The sequence below is a fragment of the Echeneis naucrates genome, chromosome 23, assembly GCF_900963305.1.
Source record: "Echeneis naucrates chromosome 23, fEcheNa1.1, whole genome shotgun sequence".
NCBI classification, from domain to species: domain Eukaryota; kingdom Metazoa; phylum Chordata; class Actinopteri; order Carangiformes; family Echeneidae; genus Echeneis; species Echeneis naucrates.
Window position 1 is genome coordinate 10682475 of NC_042533.1, and position 19430 is coordinate 10701904.

General features: G+C 40.5%; 1 protein-coding gene across 1 annotated transcript in view; it reads right to left on the reverse strand.

Moving 5' to 3' along the window:
* Positions 1-1113: 1113 nt before the first annotated feature.
* Positions 1114-19430, reverse strand: part of LOC115036635 (copine-8) — a 58266-nt gene continuing 39949 nt past the window's right edge. The window contains exons 11-20 of the mRNA XM_029494886.1: positions 18445-18520; positions 15938-15991; positions 15704-15765; positions 9337-9383; positions 8263-8444; positions 8028-8155; positions 5925-6027; positions 5021-5078; positions 4813-4886; positions 1114-2039 (exon numbers count right to left, since the gene is read on the reverse strand). Coding sequence (XP_029350746.1) covers positions 1851-2039; positions 4813-4886; positions 5021-5078; positions 5925-6027; positions 8028-8155; positions 8263-8444; positions 9337-9383; positions 15704-15765; positions 15938-15991; positions 18445-18520 — 973 coding nt within the window. The 3' untranslated portion in view covers positions 1114-1850. The remainder of the gene's footprint in view (positions 2040-4812; positions 4887-5020; positions 5079-5924; positions 6028-8027; positions 8156-8262; positions 8445-9336; positions 9384-15703; positions 15766-15937; positions 15992-18444; positions 18521-19430) is intronic.

The following is a 19430-nucleotide window of genomic DNA, read 5'->3' on the forward strand; positions in this document are numbered from 1 at the left end:
ACCCCTGGGCACGTGGGCATCCTATTGCCAAGGCAGTTTGGAGGACAGGGACAGAGGTAGAGTAGCCATGTTCCCATTCAACAGTCAAGAAATGCTACAAAGTGCATCATTTGAATCTGAAGCAGAAGAAAAAAAATATTGGTCTTGGTATACTGAGATTGTTAATGAGGCCATATTTAATTGCTTCCTTAAAAAGGCACAACAGATGCATGTGTAGATAGCAATCATAACGCAGACCTTAAATGGAGGTATCACGCCTCTAATTTATATTTCATATCCGATTAATCAATTACGCAATTGAAACACTGATTGTGTTAGCTGAACTAAAACTTTGTTTTAGATGCGTAAATAGGACCTATGTGTTACATTTTTCATTCACCTCCTCTGAGAAAACTTTGGCAGAAAAGATAAGTAGAAAACAGTTGGATGGAAACACAGCTAGTAAAAGTGAAATATAAAAGAGAGGAAAGAAAGAGAGAGAGAGACAGATAGACGGAAGGAGGCTGTAACAAGAGACAGACAAGAGACTCAGGCCTGAGAGCAGTGCAGACAGACAGACAGACAGACAGGCAGACAGGCGAAGTGACCAACAGAAACAGGCTGACAGACACTCTCCCCCCCACAGACAGACGGACAGATGAACTGAAAGACAGACAGATGGGTAGAAGAGGTAGTGCAGGGCCACTAAATGCATGCACTTAACCGAGGCTACACTCATGCAAAAGGTTTATACAAACACTAGAGTACAGTACGGTACGGTACAGTACGGAAGGGCTACCAGGACCTGCACTGCTGCTACCTGACACAGCTGTCAGGAGGGAGAGAGAGAGGGGGAGGGAGGGAGAGTGAGAGAGGGAGAGAGAGAGAGGAGGGAGGGAGAGAGAGAGAGAGAGAGGGAGAGAGAGAGAGAGGGAGAGATAGAGAGATAGAGAGAGGGGGGGAGAGAGGGGGAAGAGGGAGGGAGGGAGAGGGAGGGAGGGAGAGAGAGGGAGGGAGGGAGGGAGAGAGAGAAGAGAGAGAGAGGGGGGGGGGGAGGGGGAGAGAAAGAGAGGGGAGAGAGGAGAGAGAGAGAGAGAGAGAGAGAGAGAGAGAGGGGAGATAGAGGGAGGGGGGGGAGAGAGAGAGAGAGAGAGAGAGAGAGGGAGAGAGAGAGAGAGGGGGGAGGGAGAGAGAGAGAGAGAGGGAGAGGCAGAGAGAGGGAGAAAGAGAGAGAGCTAGAGAGAGAGAATTTTATAATAGAGATAATTACAGAATAAGCTTCATATTCAAACTATGTGGATATAAAAATATCAACAGTAAAAATCCTTGTTAGCATTTACTGTAAACAATGAGTGAGTCAGAGAGGGAGAGAGAGAGAGAGAGAGAGAGAGAAAGAGAGACAGAAAGACGTTTTACATGTCCAGTTATTTACAGAAGAAGTTGGTGTTCATCTAGGATCAAGTGATTCCTTTGCTTTGTCTGGAGACATTCTGCTTGCCTTAGATCGGGCCTTCTTTAGAGTCCTTCTCCCTTCCTTCCTCCATCAGCTGGATCAGACAAGCGAGATCATTTCCAGCTTGAATCCAGACTCTCCAAGCTCTCCTGTCCAGGTTTACCAGGCAACATAAGAAAGAACAATCCAGACACTAACAGGAATGCTTGACAGTGGAAGTAAACAGACTCTCATTGGCTTTTCCCGCCCCGAAAGCGTCACTCTCTTGGTCCGGCATGCAGCTTCCTGAACACAAGAAAGACCACCGTGATCCACGACAAAAAGGCATGGAGAGCGGCTTTAAGGTAATGGAAGTATTTTGCGCGTTTTGTCAGTTAAGTCTCCCCTGACTTCTAAAAACCTTTCTCCACACTGCTACTCATATCATGGTTTGGAGGGGTTGGCTTGGCGGAGTGTAGGGGGGAGGTGCTGGCGACGGCTTGATCCCACGGGTCTTCATGTAGGACAGGAACTGGTCGGGGATCTCAGCCAAGACGTCTTTGGCAAGCCGGGCCATGCTCAGGATGTGGTTCCCCGTCCGGTCAATGTAGTCTCTGAATGGGACGAACTAAGAGGGGGCAGAGGAAACTTGAATTAAAATGACAATTTGAACTTGGTGGAACTGGATGTTCTACTAATCTGAAGGTTTTAAGTTTCATTCCCAGAGTCTGCATTTCAAAGTTTGTATGTAGCGTCTATTGAGCTTTGAGCGGTCACTATGAGAAAAAATGCTACAGAAATGCAGTTCACTCATTTTGCAGCTCTAATGTCATTTGCAATTGTTAGCTAACTAGATTTCTATCAACATTACTGAGCTTTACTTTGAAGGATTTTGGGACATCATTATTACAGGTTGCAGTTGCAGGTCATAATTAGACCAATTCACAACTAGCATGTGCTGTCGGTGTTACCTGGTTTGCATTGGAACGCTTAAGATGAAAGTTAAATAACCGTCTTATAATACTGGGACTAACTAACTCTACACTGCAGCACAAAGACATGGCTGCGTCTCCATTTTAATATATATATATATATATATATAGTCAACGGGTAAAGATGACAATTTTTATCTGGGACATTCAGCTTTTGTCTCAGTCTGTCACCACAACATCATGAATTTAGTCATTAAGGGGATATTTCTGTGCCCTTTTACGCAGCTCGAGTTGGGAAAGATAAGGACCCTGTATCAAAAATAACTGAATTTCAAGTGGTAAATTTGCCACTATTATCCCTGTGAAGTGCATATGTTACGAGCCAAAATGGAGACCTGAAGAGGTGGAGCAGCTCTAGGGGCTTAGAGAATGGTCAGCTGAGAGGGGAGGAAATGAAGACAAAATGGGGGGGGATTACAGAAAAAAGAACAGAAAGAGCAGAAACAGTAAAAGGTGTGGGAAAATGGAAGAGAAAAAGAGTAGAGGAACAACAGAAAAACATCAAAAAGGCAGAAAAGGAAAATAATCTAATTATATCATGTGATCTGTCCTCTTTAGTCTGACATGAGCTGAAGAGGTGCTTGTGAACCTCAGCATTATTTTAGCAAAAAACAAAACCACCTCACCGGACTGGATCACTTTCATAATTAAGCAGTGCCAGAATCGCCCTATTTTCTGGTGACCGGTTTTCGAAAATTCCAACTTTCTAGCAAATAGCTGGTGCAGCATCAATTAGATCTGCGGGGTGACTGATGTGAGCAACAAATCTAGACAGAAAGGATACTGCACGTCGGCGATGTTAAGTAGTAACTTGAAAATATTAGGTAGTGAAATCTGCTAATGGCATTTGGGATGGCTGGTATGTGAAACTGAGCAGAGAAGATGGGCACAGAGCCCGCAGAGCCCTGTAGCATGAGATCGGCTCTTCACTTCAATTACAACTTCGACTTGGATGTGGCTCTTGGCCATATTTTGATAAACTGTTTAGTCCTAAAAACTATGAAGATAAAACTTCACAGCCTCGCTGCATTTAGAATGTTCAATTGTTGTGTCACAAACCTGCACAGGTTATATGCTTTCACACAGATGATACTGTTGCACAAAATGGGGATATGAGGAGGTTTACTTAATGAGCTGTTGTCAGCTAGTCACAGAGTCATACGAGAGGCCAACTTGTGCTGGAAAATGTGAACCTCACTATGTCACTCTGGGTTATTAGTTGGCTGATAATGAGAGTCTGCAGGCAGAGCTGTTTTAATGTTCATGTACTGAAACTTAGTTTTACAACATCTCGCTGCTTTTTTTTTTTTTTTTCCCTTCCCCTGAGTGCCTGTGTATGTGTATGCATATGTGTGTATGTGTGCTTGTTAAAAAGCCAACTAATGAGTTAGTCGCTTTTTCAGGATGAGGGAGCAAGATATGACAGTGGCAGTATAAAGGTCATGGAGGAGAAAAACCTGCCTTCACTGTGGCATAGCCAAACAAATGGCTCTCATGTTTGCATTTCTGCTCTTTACCTTACCACAGAAACAAGAAAATTATCACCTGTCAGTGTGGGCTGATCCTGAACTAAAACACAAATGAGGATAATAATAAAAACAAGAACAAAGGGAGTAGATGTATAGGCAAATGTGCTGGATGAATCAAAGGGCTTAATAAAAACGTGACATTGCATTTGCATTTGACACATCTATTCATGCTTTCTAGTTAGTGGGGAACCATCTAATTCACGTGGCATGGTGAAAGGACCTTGATGTGGCTCCTAGCTGGCATAAAAATTTGAGCTTTTTTTAGTTTTGGCTGTAGCACTTCACAGGTCTCATCTAAGTGACTGACTGACTACACACCTCACACTGCCCTGCAGGCTTTTAAAGCCAGGGGCCGGGGGTCAGAGTGGGCAATTTCGCTTCATACCTTTAATGAGAAAGTGAGGCTGAGTGAAAGATGGAGAGACAGACATGTGGCGAACTCTCACAGTTACGAGGAGAGCATGCCATTATATGTGTGCCTCTCAGCCTCTGTCCTGCCATATGGGGTCTGGTGTAGCATAGAGGTGACCAGTTGTCCGTCTACATGGATGGAGCTCAACAGCCAGGCCAGGACTCAGGTGTTTTAAACCACTCACCTTTAAAAACACACTGACAAGGCTTTGGTCTAATCATGGACTTCCATAGAAATCTTCTCTGCTCTGATTGCTTGGAAATTGCCCAACATTTTCCAACATTTACTTAATATGTTTTGCTACTTTTGCATATATTACACGTACATTAGTATGAGTGGCAGCCTTTACCAGTTTTGTGCCTTTGGATTGACTAACTGATTTAATGTGTTCATTGGGAGAAGGGGGGCAGAGGCCATGTGAGCTTGGTGTAATTTTTCATTTCTGTCTAAACAATCACGAGTCCGTACCTGAACAATGTCTCTCTCAGCATATCTTCCTCTGGACGAGATTCTGACTTCATCGCCGTCCAACTCAATCATGGCTGAGGCGAATAAAAAAGATAAAGAATGTTGTCAGATAGGCAGGAATAGAAAATGCAAACCCTGCGATACGTTTTACTGCTCGAGCAAAAACTGCAATCATTACTATCAAATACACAAGATCTTGTTGACTTACCATCAAATTCTGCAGGTCCTACCCCCACAATGATGATTGACATTGGCAGACAGGCGGCCTGCAGGAGAAGAAACGCGCAATAAATATTCAAAATATATTTGATACGTAGCTTAAAAATTATTACTTTCTTTATAAAAACTGTGTTTCTGCTCAAGTGGGTCATCAATGGGGCTGAACTTCTATTGTGTTACAGGTGCAGCCCTCCACCCTCAGTTTACATCTTCACTGATCATGGTGTATATCAATGGTGTCAGCATGTAAAATAGATATAATATGTGCAAGCAAGTGTGTGAATTTTTAACGTGCGTATTTCCATCTCTTGCCATGCTGCTTTGGGTCGGGGAATCGCAGTGAGTTATATGACAGAAATGAGAATCAAAAACATTGGCTTGACACACTGACAGCTTACAAATGATGTGTTTGTGTTGTGTGTGTCTGAGCATGTTCAATTGTCAGGGTGTGCATTACAGTGAGACGCCAGCAGTGTGTGCTGAGTTATATGAGTAATGTGCTGACCTCAGGCAGCAGAGCAATAGATGATCTTATCAAAAGATCTCATCAATTTTTTGCTCCCTTTGCTACAGCTCCTCTGTACATCTCTAGTGCCCTTTGGTCCTATTTTGTTTTCACTCTTCACTTATCTCTGACACCTCCTTTCCACATTGCCTCCATATTTTCTCTCCTTGCTCATTCCTACCAGCCCCCTGTGCTTTCAGGGGCCTGAAATGGATCAGTGTTGTCACAAAAATGATTGTTCCCCCTTTGCTATGACTTGACAGTGATCGTCTAGTTATCATTATTTCTTCTAAAATTAAACCAGTTGACGTGAAATCCATTTTTCCCTTTTGTTCAGGGTGCTGCAGAGAAGGAACAGGTGTTCCTAACAGCCAGAATAGATGCTTACGTTGACAATGGACTCCTTGGTCTGTGCCATGTCTGAGATGACCCCATCAGTGATGATTAGGAGCACAAAGTATTGGGAGCCATCCTTCACTGAAGCAGCATACCTACATACAAAAAAAAACACACAAAACCATATTTGTCATTATTTCTGTGCTGTCATGATATGCTTGGTTTATTATGACTATTCAGAACATTAGCATATCGAGCTTTATTCAGCTTTATCAGTTATCTGTTTCTGGGTCGCGGGGGGTGCTGGAGCCAGTCCAACCTCACACTGGGACCTGTCCCCATCACAGGGTCAACACATAGAGACAGACAGAGACAAACAACCACTCACACTCAGACCTACGGACAATTTAGAGTCACCAATTAATCCAAACATGATGTCTTTGGACGGTGAGAGGAAGCTCACGTAAACACGAGGTGAACATGGAAACTCCGCTAACCACTATGCCGCTGTGAGTTTTAATTAAATTCTCAGCTTGTTCTCAAATAACTAAATAGAATGAAGAATTCCACCACCCTGAAATGTATTTTTTCATTTTATACATTTCACTGACCTACCACACTGAAGGATCTTAATCTGTCAAATGCATCTTTCTCTACATCCATCGTCATGTCAATTCAACACATCCTCTGACTAAATTGGCTTTATTTTTCTCCTGTGAAGTTGATTTTGACCTTTCACTCCCATGTGAGTCACAAACTGATTGTTACTGATATTTAGACACTGAGATCATTTCACTTTCTTTGGCTTCTGCTAAATGTCACCTTTCTATATGAAGTGGTGAGATCTGCACATATGATGGTCTGTACCCCACTGATACTGAGGTGCCTCGCACTGTTAATGTTAATCAGCTCGTCATCGAGCTCTGCTGAGGTCTGAAGAGGAGCCACTCATTTGAATCAGGCATGTGTCGGAGCAGGAAACATCTAAAACACACAGGAGAGTAGCTCTCCAGGACCGGAGTTTGAGACCCGTGTTGTATCAAAAAATGAGAGAAGTTATGAAAATAGTGATGTTGATCAGCGGTCGGATGAGACAAGGGGTGGGGACTTGATAACGGGCAAAACAGTTGCAGAAAAATGCATGTATCTCCAGCAGATCGTTTTATGTATTTATTTTTATGTATGATAGTTTTAATGCATCTGGCACCGCAGATTTTTTGAGTAGAAACAAAATTAATAAGATACAGTTTGGCTGAGTGAAGGTAATGGGTTCATGCAAACTGCTGTGCTGCGTCAAATATTCAAAGCAATTTGTGCTTCAGAAAAATCAACCTTACATCCAGGTACTCCATTTGGTTGCTAGTTAATATTTGATTTTTGTGGAAGTACCTGAACGAATGAGAGGCTAACTCCTGAGTTCAACATTATGACTGACAGTGGGATTGAGCTTCTCATCTCTTGAGTAACCATATAATTAAACTGCCTGTGTCAACACAGAAATTATCAAGGAATTAATAATTAGTTTGTACCATAAGAAAACAGAGTCAGAAAGCAGGAGACAAAAGAGATAAGTTCAAGTGGGTTTGATGAAAAGAGCGGCTGAGTCCTGCCTCTGTGAAACGGCCTGTTTTCTCTTGAGTGCGTTTGCCTCTTTACCAGAGTTTTGCTGTTTGTTTTTTGGTTTTTTTTTTCGGACTAGATCACTGTACGCTTGACTTTCCTGCTGCGTGAATTAAGATCACATCGAAACACAGAAACAGGGGAAAAAAGAAACGAAACAAGCAATCAGCTGCTAGGTAGTTTCTCAGTTTTTGTCCTTCTTGTGTACTTCCTCCCTTCCTGTCACTCTTGTTAGCTGCCTGGCAACACTCTCTCTGCAGACAGCTTATTAGAGAAAACCTGAGAACACATGTTGAGTGTCAATCACAGAGTGAAATTTACTGAATGTTTTTTTTTTTTTTTCCACACGTTCAGAAATGATTTTAAGTTCATTATATAAACAGTGATAGCAAATAGTCTGGTGCAAAGTTCTTTTAATTCAAAGGTTCTGAGGAAAAAAAGAAAAAAAAAATCGATGAAGACAAGTACTGATGGGAAGATTAAGAGAAAAAAATGGAGGCTCTTTTGATGTTAAATACAGTTATATGTGAGTTACCTGGCCACGTGGTTGATGACAGGGGAGAAATTGGTGGGCCCGTAGAGTTGAACTGACTTCAGACTCTGGTAGTAGGCCTCCATCACACCTTCGATACCCGCGCAGTAGGGGTTCTGAGGATTCCCATTCTGAATTTAACGAAAGATGAATCAGAGATGTCTGATTTGTAAGCCTGACACAGGGAACAACTCCACTCCTTCTTCTAATCCTTCCTTTCTATCTAGGTCGGTCTCACCAAGGCAAACTCATGGGAAACCCGTCCGTCGGGGGGCAGCTTGGCCCCGAAGCCCAATGCGGGGAACATCTTATCACTGTCATAGTCCTGGATGATCTCCCCCACAGCCTTGAGGGCCATGGCGTAGGCATTCAGCTGATAAGGATTCATGTAATGGAGTGAGGTGGGCTGGGCTGGGTTACCTGTTTATGGCAAAGTAAGACACATACAGACACAGAAAAACACAATTAGATCTTATTTATGTCCAGCAATGTTGATTTATTTAGTGAGATGTCAAATTAGTATGATATCATTCTCATTACAAGCTACCATGGTTACAGTTTAAGGAATAACATGAACTTCCTTCCAACAGGTGAATCATCTATGTTCTGAATTTTTTTTTTACATATTCGTAAAAATGCAGTATATTTTATTGTTTTTACAAATGAGATCTTTTGTTTTGAGAAGGAAGGCAAACTTTGCATGAAACATTTAAGGTCATTTATTTAAAAGCAAAGAGACAGAGAAACAGAAAGCATGTGTGACAAGCAGTTAAAACCGCCTAATACACCTCTACTGGTTTACCATTAATGATTCTCTATAACACCGCAACAACATGTGTGGCTCATCTAATTCCAAAATCACTGGATCATTGACAGAGCTGAATAGGCTGTTAATTAACTTAATGTAGTTGTAAATGCACTTGTCCTCATCTCCCTGTGCATGTCTTTTAATCAACATAACTCACTTTAATTACAGAACTCTATGTGATGATATTAATGTTAGGTATCGACGTTTTAGTGACAGCCCGTAAAGAATATTTTACATCTGCCGCCTAAAAGCTCTCATTTGATTTAATAGGACTTGGCGCTATTGCTGCTCCCTGTCCTGCTAAGAGCGAACTCAAGGGAAGCTGTATAACGTAGTCCTTCATCACAGCCATAATAGCATGTTACTGCACTCAGCTTGAGGTGCCAGGTGGGTGTGGCGGGAAGGGGTATTAGAAAAACACTTGATTCTCCATCAACATGCATTTGTGTAAACACTCCCGTGGCTATTCAGTGCTCTTTGTGTGTCTCCTGTGCCTATACTTACCATTGGAAGCTGTGAAGTCAATGGCCACGGTGAAGTTAATCTGAGTCCTTGGAAATCATAAACAGAAAGATGATTAATTAAATAAAAAACTATTTCTCTCTCTCTGCCTTGTGATTCAACAAGAAAGATGAAGACATGAACTGCCGACTTAATCAGATAAAAGTGATAAATGTTTGAGAGTACACTTCCTGCTGGCCTTTGGCGTTGACACTAATGAGTTAGTGAGTTACTGGGCTTTCACATCAAACACAAACACAAAACACTGTTTTTAACAGCGAACACAGCTACGGCCTCATTATCAAACGCTGTCACCCCAAAACTCTACATGGTGCATCCACAGAAATTCTGGCAAACAAAAGGTAATACTTTCTGCAAAAAATTAGATTACACGACCAACATCTTACATCAACACCGTACTGATTTTATAAAGCTAGTAGTCAAGACTTCTGGATCGTTGTGATGTCACAACAAAGCAGTCACCACGCACCACCCAAATTTGCAGGATTTGAGTTTTCGGTTGCATTTTTGTTCAACCAGTCATTGGCCCGCAAAGTAAATGAATGGTCAGCCATCTGATATTTTTTGGAGGGCTTTTCACTCAAAAGAACAAATCTTACATCTCATGGCGGCAATAGGAGTATTACAAAAATAGAGAAAATTAATCTGCTAGGACCACTAATATCTATGCCAGATCATGTAATGTCTGTATAGGTTATTATACAGGTTATCTTATCTTATTCAAATATCATAATATATATATATATATATATATATATATTATGATATTTGAATGAGCAGATGAAGCAAAGTCAGTCTCCCTGGGAATAAAAATTTCTTGCCCAGTCATCCAATACTTAAAGAAATATTTTTCTCTAAACCAACTTTTCCCTCTGAATATTTTATTTAGAAGACAATTTCCTGATTTGAGTGATGTTCTCACACAAATATTCAGTTTGCATATCCTGAGAGGGCAATTAGAAAACTAAAATCTGAAAACAGGATCAGAAAGAGATGAAACAAGGAAAAGAACACCACAGCACCCAGCACAAGTCTGTGGCACATCTCCCTCAATCAAAACATTTCCTTGTCTTGTTAACCTGGAGGAACCGGAGATGGATAAGCGTTCTGTCAACCTGCCACCGCTTTTTCACACCAATCCTCACCTGCTGCTACACACGCACGCGAACACACACAACAGCCTGCTTGTCTATTTATGCACATCTTGTGTATTCAGATTGTGTAAAGCAGCCAGTAGCTTGTCATCTTTGTCACCTCAGCAGGCCATGTGAAGCGTAGGCACTGTGCCATCCAGGGGGGACAGAAAGGAGGCAGAGACAGGGGGAGACAAAGGAAAGAAAAAGTTCAAGAGGTATGTAATGATCTGAAGTCTCTTGAAGAGAGCTGGTTTATGATGGAAGGCTAAAAAAAAAAAAAAAACAAGCTAGATCGAGTAAAACTGCCTCCTGGTGATTTAATCAAAACTGGTCATGTCTCTTCAGTTTGAAAGAATGTCCACCAACAGACAAACTCCTAGACCTCAGCATCCAACAATGATTAAACAATGGATAGATTGAATTGGAGTGATTATTAAAATGGTCTGATCCAAAAATTACGGGAAAACGCTTGGAGCTTTTCTAGAGGACAGCTGCAAGGACAAGAGGAACAGGAGAGGGGAGGTTTGAGTGAATTCTGGTCCAGTTCCCCACACTGGCACAGATAAGCTTCAAGCTTCAGCCAAGTAGCCTAAATTATACATGTTCGACTTTCTGTCCTGCCGAACCTCTGTCACACGCACACGCATATTGGCTGAATGAATTTCACAAATTAGCTGTTGAGGCACTGTTACTGATCCACATTATCAATTCTCTGCAGCCTGACTGTAATTATTTTATGGTATCAGGGAGTACAACTCAGTCACGCAGTGACTTCAAAGTCAGTGTCACAGTTTGTTGAAATCATCCCGAATGTCTGACATCATCATTTTGACTCCTAATGGGGAGAATATTAATATCCAGAAAAGAACACGAGACACTCCCTGAAAGGTCAAACAGATCCTCTGCATTAATCAGACAAGAATTTGTGTGAGACATCAGTTTCTTGACTTGGAATTTTCCCTGGTGATGTGTGTTTCTGAATGCCACACACACACACTGGCCTTTTAGGAAAATAATGTCCATCCATTTCTCTTTTCTTTAATTTGTTCAAACCGTTTCTTACCACGGGCAGCATCAATCTCTAAGTATTTATGTATACTTCTGCATTACCTTTCCATTGCACTCCTCATGCAGTATAAACATTCAAAGCAGCTGACTCACACACACACTACACTCACGTTGTATAACATTAACCATTTTTATATTTATGATATATTGCCTATTTGTGCTTATCAACTGTTTTAAGTACCTCCCAAAGGGACGCACCTATCTACCTGAACAGCACTAGAAGATCTTGAGCTAACGCGTTCAGACCATGAAGGCAGCAAAATGTTCTGGCCTCCATGATAAGGGATTTCTACAGGCAGTCATCTCAACCACAACATCACATCACGGAGTTTTAGAGGAGAGATGTGAGTGCAGCCTACCTTAAAGACTAAACCTTATCATTCTGTGTCCTTGAGATAGAGAGAAAAACTCTCCAGCCCTTTAAGTTGCAAGCAGCTTTATCGTGCTATGTTTTTTCTTTTTTTTTTTTTAATTGGCTGTGATTCACCTCTTGGCAAATTCACTTGAACATTTTGGCTTCAGGCAGAAAATACTTCTAAGCTCACACCACCTTTTCACCTGTTCCCCACCCGGCTAATATGCAGTAAGTTGTACATTTAATTCTGTAATGCTGGTTACACTAACACTAACTAAGTTAACGAAAAGAGCAAAGTCAGTTTCACAAAAGTAAAATCTCCTTTTATTCCTCAAAATCAGACTTTTTTGTTCTTAAAACCTCTATTTAAACCTTGAAGTGTTTGAGTGAGACGGCACATCCATTATCATTCCTACTTCTGGCCAACTCCAGTGAGTAATGGTTTGCACATTTAGTATGCTGCTGCCATTTCTGTCCATCTTTTTATCAGGAGGCACGTACATATTCTACTAAAAGTGACCATGACAACTAACTACCCAGAATGCTCGCACAAAGCAAGAACATGATTGTTGTGCTTTGTGTGAAGGGAAATACCAAATAAGTTGCTGATTTTCTGTAACTCACGGATGTTCACTTGCTGCTAAAGCCCACAGTGACTAAGCAAGGAACCTTTATGACAAAATATCCAAACCAGAGAGGGCGAGTGGGGGTTCGGCTCTACATCCAAATAAGCTTTCACTGCAGAGTGAATAGGCTGGATGCTAAACTGTTTCCTAAATATGCCAAGCATCTAATTAGACACATCTCTTCTGCATCCCTAGTGACTTGTTCCTGCATTAAAAAAAAAAACTTTTAAGATGACTGATATCAGCACTTAAAGAACAACCAAACACTCTTCAGAGTTAGTCTCAACAGTCTATGTACAGTTACTGGAAGTTTTTAAATTGTGCCGTTTAAGACAAAATGTTCACAGTACTTTATGTTTAAGTGCCAGAGGGAGATGTAGCCATGAGTGCTCAGAGTGGCCTAAAAACGGCATCAGAAGTTGTCTGGCATGACTTCTGATTATATACAAACAGTTTTTGGAGGGGAAGGGTAGGTGAGGACAGGCGAGGAGAGGAGAGGAGAGGAGAGGAGAGAGGAGAAGAACATAGCTCACACCTGCATCAGGTAAAATTAGTCTGGACATTGATATGACATATATACTTGTTCATTTACCAGGTAAAAGGTCTGAGTTCCTTTAAAGATTTGATCCTTTACCAATCTTTGACTTCATTCCTGTTTATCTAATGATAACCTCTCAGAATGACTTCAATGCAAGCAGCTCTCGTTTGCTTCTATTCTGGTTTCAATACTCAATTCACAAACCAAAACAAGGGGAAACAATATCTGTCACTATGAGTGATGAGGCTCCCTCCAATTTCTAAGTACACAATGAAAGATATTGCCAACAGTTTTTCATTTTTATCCTCATGCTCATGAATTTAAACCTCTTTGTTGCGATCCATGGGTGGTAATAATGCCTTTTAACGGGGCATGAAAAGACTGAGAGCCGCAGATGCTCCGAATTGAGATGGAGCCTTCTCAAATCAGTCATTTATGCTAATGCTGCCAGCAGATCATGTTCCTCATTAGGTCCAAATGAACAATTAGATGATTGGTTTGAAGCAGCAAAAGGATCTGTCAATCCAAAGATTAGAGAGAAGAAGGAGAGAAGACGTAAGGGGAGGACAACTGAGAGGAGAAACAAGGAAGTGAAAAGGAAAGACCAGCAAAGCCACAAAATATCTATGCACACAGTCGCACCAGAGACAAGGAAGAAAGTACTTTGTGTGTGCATGCGTGGGTACATTCTTGGGTGTATGTTTGTGGTCATTATGCAACTTGAGTGAGAGCAACTGGACCATTACAGTCCATTTAGAGACAGCACTTGGCACTTAATTTAGCTGTACATTTGTGTAACAAGAGCCGATACAAAGACAAATGCAATATAAAACTCTTCCTGGGAGTGTCAACCTTTTCTCTGACTGATAGTGCTGCTGGGAATGTAGGGAGACAAGATGGTGGGATTTCTCCATTAGAAGCCACAAAGCTAAAAACCGTATGCCAGCTCACTACAGTTAGTCAAACCAGTAATGGAATCTATTTTACAAACTGATCAAACTCGGCACATGACTTAAACGTGATCAGTATACACACTAGCTCACCAGTGCATTTCTAATTCTCTATTCTATTCTAAATCAATAGCATATTGATTGGTGTTCTTACTCAGGAAGCAGTTTTACAGATTGTGAATAACACAAGCTATGAACTAAAAACAGTCAAAAAGTAAAAAAAAATAATATAATATAATATATATATATAATAAAAATAAATAAAAATAAATAAATAATCATTTCCTGTGTTCTAGAAAGTAAAAAAAAAATCTATTGCTATTCTGTGTGGCTTATGAAATGTTTACTACCGCCAATGACTAAACTTTCTCTGAGTCGTCAGGCTGTTTTCTATTGTGTCTCATAGCTGCACTGCACAGCAGATAGTTGTTCTTGTTTGCCGTCATATCCAACAAATCTTTACTTCTCAATGTGTGTGTAAAAAAAAACCAAAACAAAACAAAACAAAACAACAAAACTACTGAGTGCTGGCTCTTATTAGTTCATTAGTCCTCGAGTTGTTGCTCTGTGTTAACGTTGCTGAAATTATCCTGAACAGAGAAATGAATTGTTGGATATGAGATTAAGTGTGTTTTATTCTTCTACGTGTTTTGATGAACTATTTATTTCCACCATAAATCAAAATTAATCAAAAATCAATCAAAACTTTTTTTTGTTGTTGTTTTTGATCAGAAATATATTCCAACATTTCCTCTTTAAAAGCCAGGTGACTCTTTCCGTAACCCCATAAAGCAGGAACAAAATAATAGTTTTGAGTATGTTTTGACGTGTGAAAGAATGAATGAAATGCCTACTCCGCTAATTTGATTCAAGGACAACAATGATTATATTTATTGATTTATGTCCACAGTTTTCAAGGAGAGTAAGGCAGACCAACCATCAAAACGTTTATCGACCAGTATAGACAGCCAGATACCAAGGTCTAAAACTGTTCGCTTCTCTCAACCAGCACCACCTGAGTTAGTTCGCCTGCCTGATTTTATTAACCTCTGCCCGGCAGACAGCGCACAGCACAGCTCCCCCAAGTGGTCAGGGGTTTACAGCGAGCAAAAAGTAATAAGTAAATAAAATAAATGAAAATAATACGCATGAACAGAAATGATTCTTAAATGTGGAATTTTTTCCTCCAGGTGGTTCACACACACACACACACACACACACACACACACACACACACACACACACACCCTTCCCCTTGACAGTCTCCCCCTCTGTGAGTTTAACGAAGGCAGAGTGTGTGGGTGAGCATTCACGCTATGCCTTGTTGCACATGGTCAACCCTCCTGAGCAACATGTGCACACAACCACATGTTAACACACACATATGTGAGCACACACACACACATACATAATTTTTAGAATCTGGGCCCTATGTATCTGATGTTAGGTTAGACCATCTGTCAGTCCCTCTATTACCACCTTTCGCCTTCTTCCTCTCACATTCAAGTGTACATGTTTCCATCGGATTTCCACACATGCTCATTATCTCTGGCATTTTGCAGACATTGAGTCATGATGGGGTTATTATTAGACAGTTACTGACATATCAACTCTCAGTGAAAGGCTACAAAACATCTCTCAGTGTGGATTGAATGAATGCATGGTCATTGACCTACCCTCCTTTGATGTAGTCCAGGAAGGTGACTTCAATGTCCACCAGGAAAGACAGAAGCGTTACCTGTAAGTGTGAAGGCCACAATTATCACTGCACCGTTGTTACATATACACCATGACCAGTTAAAAGACATTAAGCAGTGTAAAAATTAAGACTCTCCGGATCAACTGTAGCCTAATAGTCTATTTCAAGTCTTGTTATTGCAACTCTCTATATTAAAGATTTGATGACTTACTGTTCCGGAGTTCAGGTATTTTTTCTTCTTTCCTTTCTTCTTTAGATTTATCACCTTAAAATGAGAGACTGTATTCAATAATTCAGTCATCAATTCAATCTTTCATCAACCAAAATAATACAACACCTGAGTCTGAAAACACATTTCTTCAGAAGCATGCTGGAAGTAGTGAAGTGGAGTATGAAACAGATGAAGTACCATTCTGCAGGTAAAAACGTTCTTATGAGGAAAAATGGAAGCTCAACTATCTGTCTATTCATATGTGGGAGTTGAGGTCATCATAAAATTTGTATGCACTCCTCACGCCATCTCTCTCTCCATCCTCAAATGAACCCCTCCCTAAACCAGTAACCATTGTGCAGCCTTGGAGCAATCCACATAAAGCCAAACGCATACAGAGGAGCAGATAAATCCAGAGATGGATCATGGCTCTAAACAGAGTGTGCCTTCATGAAAATGTAACAGAACACACAATGAGTACACGGTACCCCTCACTCAGATAAGTATGCTTTAAAAACAGCGTGCTCATTGCCATAGAGAACAGAAAACATTTCTCAATTCATGCTGTCTCTAATGTTTTGACCCAAACTCATTAGATCATACCATTGCTCCTGCACAGATGTGAAACTACTGAATCTCAAACACTGGGTTTGGGCTTTTAACCGAGAGCTTATGGTCTAATTAAACTGTGCCAAGGTTAAACAGAAAGAGGGTTCCTTTGGGAAACAACAAATGGATTTACACGTTTCTCCTTGCAACAGCTACATACAAGGACACATTTGTCTCTGGAGGTGAAATGTTGCTGTGATACAAGACATCAAACACCAAGAGGCAATGCACAGCCATCCTTTCTCAAAGCTTTAAGTTTGAAATACTAGGGTCAAGAAACCGACCGGGAATCACAAAACTACTTTGTGTGTGTGCCTGTGTGCCGGTGCGTTTGTCTGTTGTTGCGTGCATACTTGACAAAGTATGTCTGTGTGCCCCTCTTTGGTGTGTGCATATCTGAGCACCAGTAGGCAAACAGCAGCTGTTTAAAATGACAGTCCCCTGAGTGCTCTCCTCTCTGTGAGGTACTCTGTTAATCAAGAAGTGTTGACTCTTCCTGGGAAAAGATAAGCCAGTGATCCATTATCACTGTCAGTGTGTGTGTGTGTGTGTGTATGAGAGAGAGTAAGGGAAATAAAAGATGTACAATGGGATAAATGTGGTCCCTTTGTGTAATATTTTGGTTGGTATTATGGAATCTGCTTTTATCTTAGTCATTGTTTGTTCTCTACTGGGAAAGAAAATTCATGAGTAATAAGACTACATATTGGAAATAAATAACTGGCCTTGTAACAGTGACTATTTTGAAGGGTTGGTTCATCCATATCAAGAACAAACATACACCCCAGCTTAGGTGGTGCCTAAATATATGTTATGTTATGCTGTGTTTTGTTGCTTGGCTGAAGCATCTGCCATCAACTAATACAGGAAAGGATTTTTGTTGCCTCATGATCTTATAAATCAACTTGTCCTGAGACAATGTTACCAAAAATAGGTTAGGGTTACACAAGGACTGGGACTTTTGGGTCTTCTGAGGGCCAATGGTAATGATGCGGGTACTGAATATATGTGTTTTGAGGCATGCAGATAAGAGTGGGTACTCAGCACCATTATTGCCAGGATGAAAAAAAAATATATCAGAAAACATGAGAGGATGGTGAGAATGAGCTATTGCGTCAGTGTGGGTTGGTAAAACTTTTGCTTGAAAATTAAAAATCTGGGGATTTGTATTTAGAAAGTTTTAATTATAGCAAATCTCTGGAGTTGGCTCCTCAACTCTGCTTGGGCATAGCACCTAAAATTTTTAATCACTGCTACTAGCATACATATCTAAATATCTGTCCGTGATCAAGCAGCACTGTGGATAAGGTACACAAAAGGCTGCATAAAATCTGATCTCAGCGGTGTAAGCAGTGGTGTCTTCTCACTCTCTGCTGGTCTGTTACCTCCTTTTCATGTGATATAGATGTAAAGTCTAGCACATTTATTCTATAAATGTGTTACGAATTTAAAATCCCAATCTAACCTGCTGTACTGTATTGGTGGTCTGAAGTTTGATAATCCAAAATCTGGTTTGTGTTCATGATGACACAGTTATTTACTATTGGTCCCCACTGCTTTATGCTACAGCAGCATATTTCTCTTTTTAAAAACACCATCAGTATGACCTTTTCCAGCTGCTTTTGCTATATTAGATAGTACTGGACTTTTAATTATGTTCAGTTTTTCTGCCAGAGGGGTCAGTTGAGCTGGACAGTTTACTTTTACTGACTTCATTTGCGTTAAATCAATTCCAGATGAAATTACTTTGGTTTTAGTCACCTGACTACAGTCTGTGTGAATAACCTGCTGACCTGGACACTAGTGTGGACAGTCAGAGAGTCATCTTTAAATTTAATATACACACATGCAGGTATATACAGGCTCTCACGTAGACGCACACTCACTCACAAACTTACCTCATACACGTTGAACTGGCTCTGCCCTCGAGACAGTTCTCTGTAACTGGTGCTAAATTCGCCAATAAAGTCATGACTGAGATGGTCATAGAGAGACAGAACAAATTAAAATATTAAAAAAGTGGTAGTGCTGCTAAAAAATTCTAATGATTTTTATTTTTTTTTTTAAATACAGACAACAATATAGTGGCAAACAAAATGGGAGGTAACAACTCTGACAAAATGTTAATATGTTCCAAGTAATTGTACTGGTTAAAAACTCGGTTAAAGCAACCAGCTTGTTAAAATGTTAGCATTTTAGCATACTCCGTTCGAAAAGAATCACACCAGAACATCATGCGTTCCCTCTAGCAGTTTGAGAATGACACTGAACAAATGGAAAACCACAAAGAGTAAAAAAAATGACTGAAATTACACTTTGACAAATGTCACCCCTCTTTCATTTTGTCAGCCTGTTAGCAGAGACATCATTGCGCAGTCACTCACTGGACTGAGTGACAATCTTGCACCAATGTCTAAGTCTCACTGAAGACACAAGCTAGTGTTAATTACGTGTGATCAGTGGAATTTCCCTGGGATTAATAAAGTGTGTCAGATTTTGACTCTGACTTTGATGATGTCATCCATAAAGAGGAAGCTTACGTGATAGTAATGATACAAAGATCCAATTTCTTGTTGTTTTTTTTTTATATTTGACTTGATAAAGGTAAGAGTTTCATATAACTACAAAAAAAAAAATAAATAAAAACAAAATAAATATATATATATATATATTTATTTTATTATTATTTTTGGCAGAAATAGGCTTCCTTAGTCCTGTCAACAATTTCTCATGCGGCCAGTGGTTAGTTAATTAGTTAGTTTAGACACGTGAATGGCTTTGTACCGAAAAGTGTTTTGCTCAAGGTAATAGCTCCAGGAAGTTGAGCTAGAAACTAGTAAAATGCATGAAATTGATGGTTTATCGATGGTGATATTGATGGTGT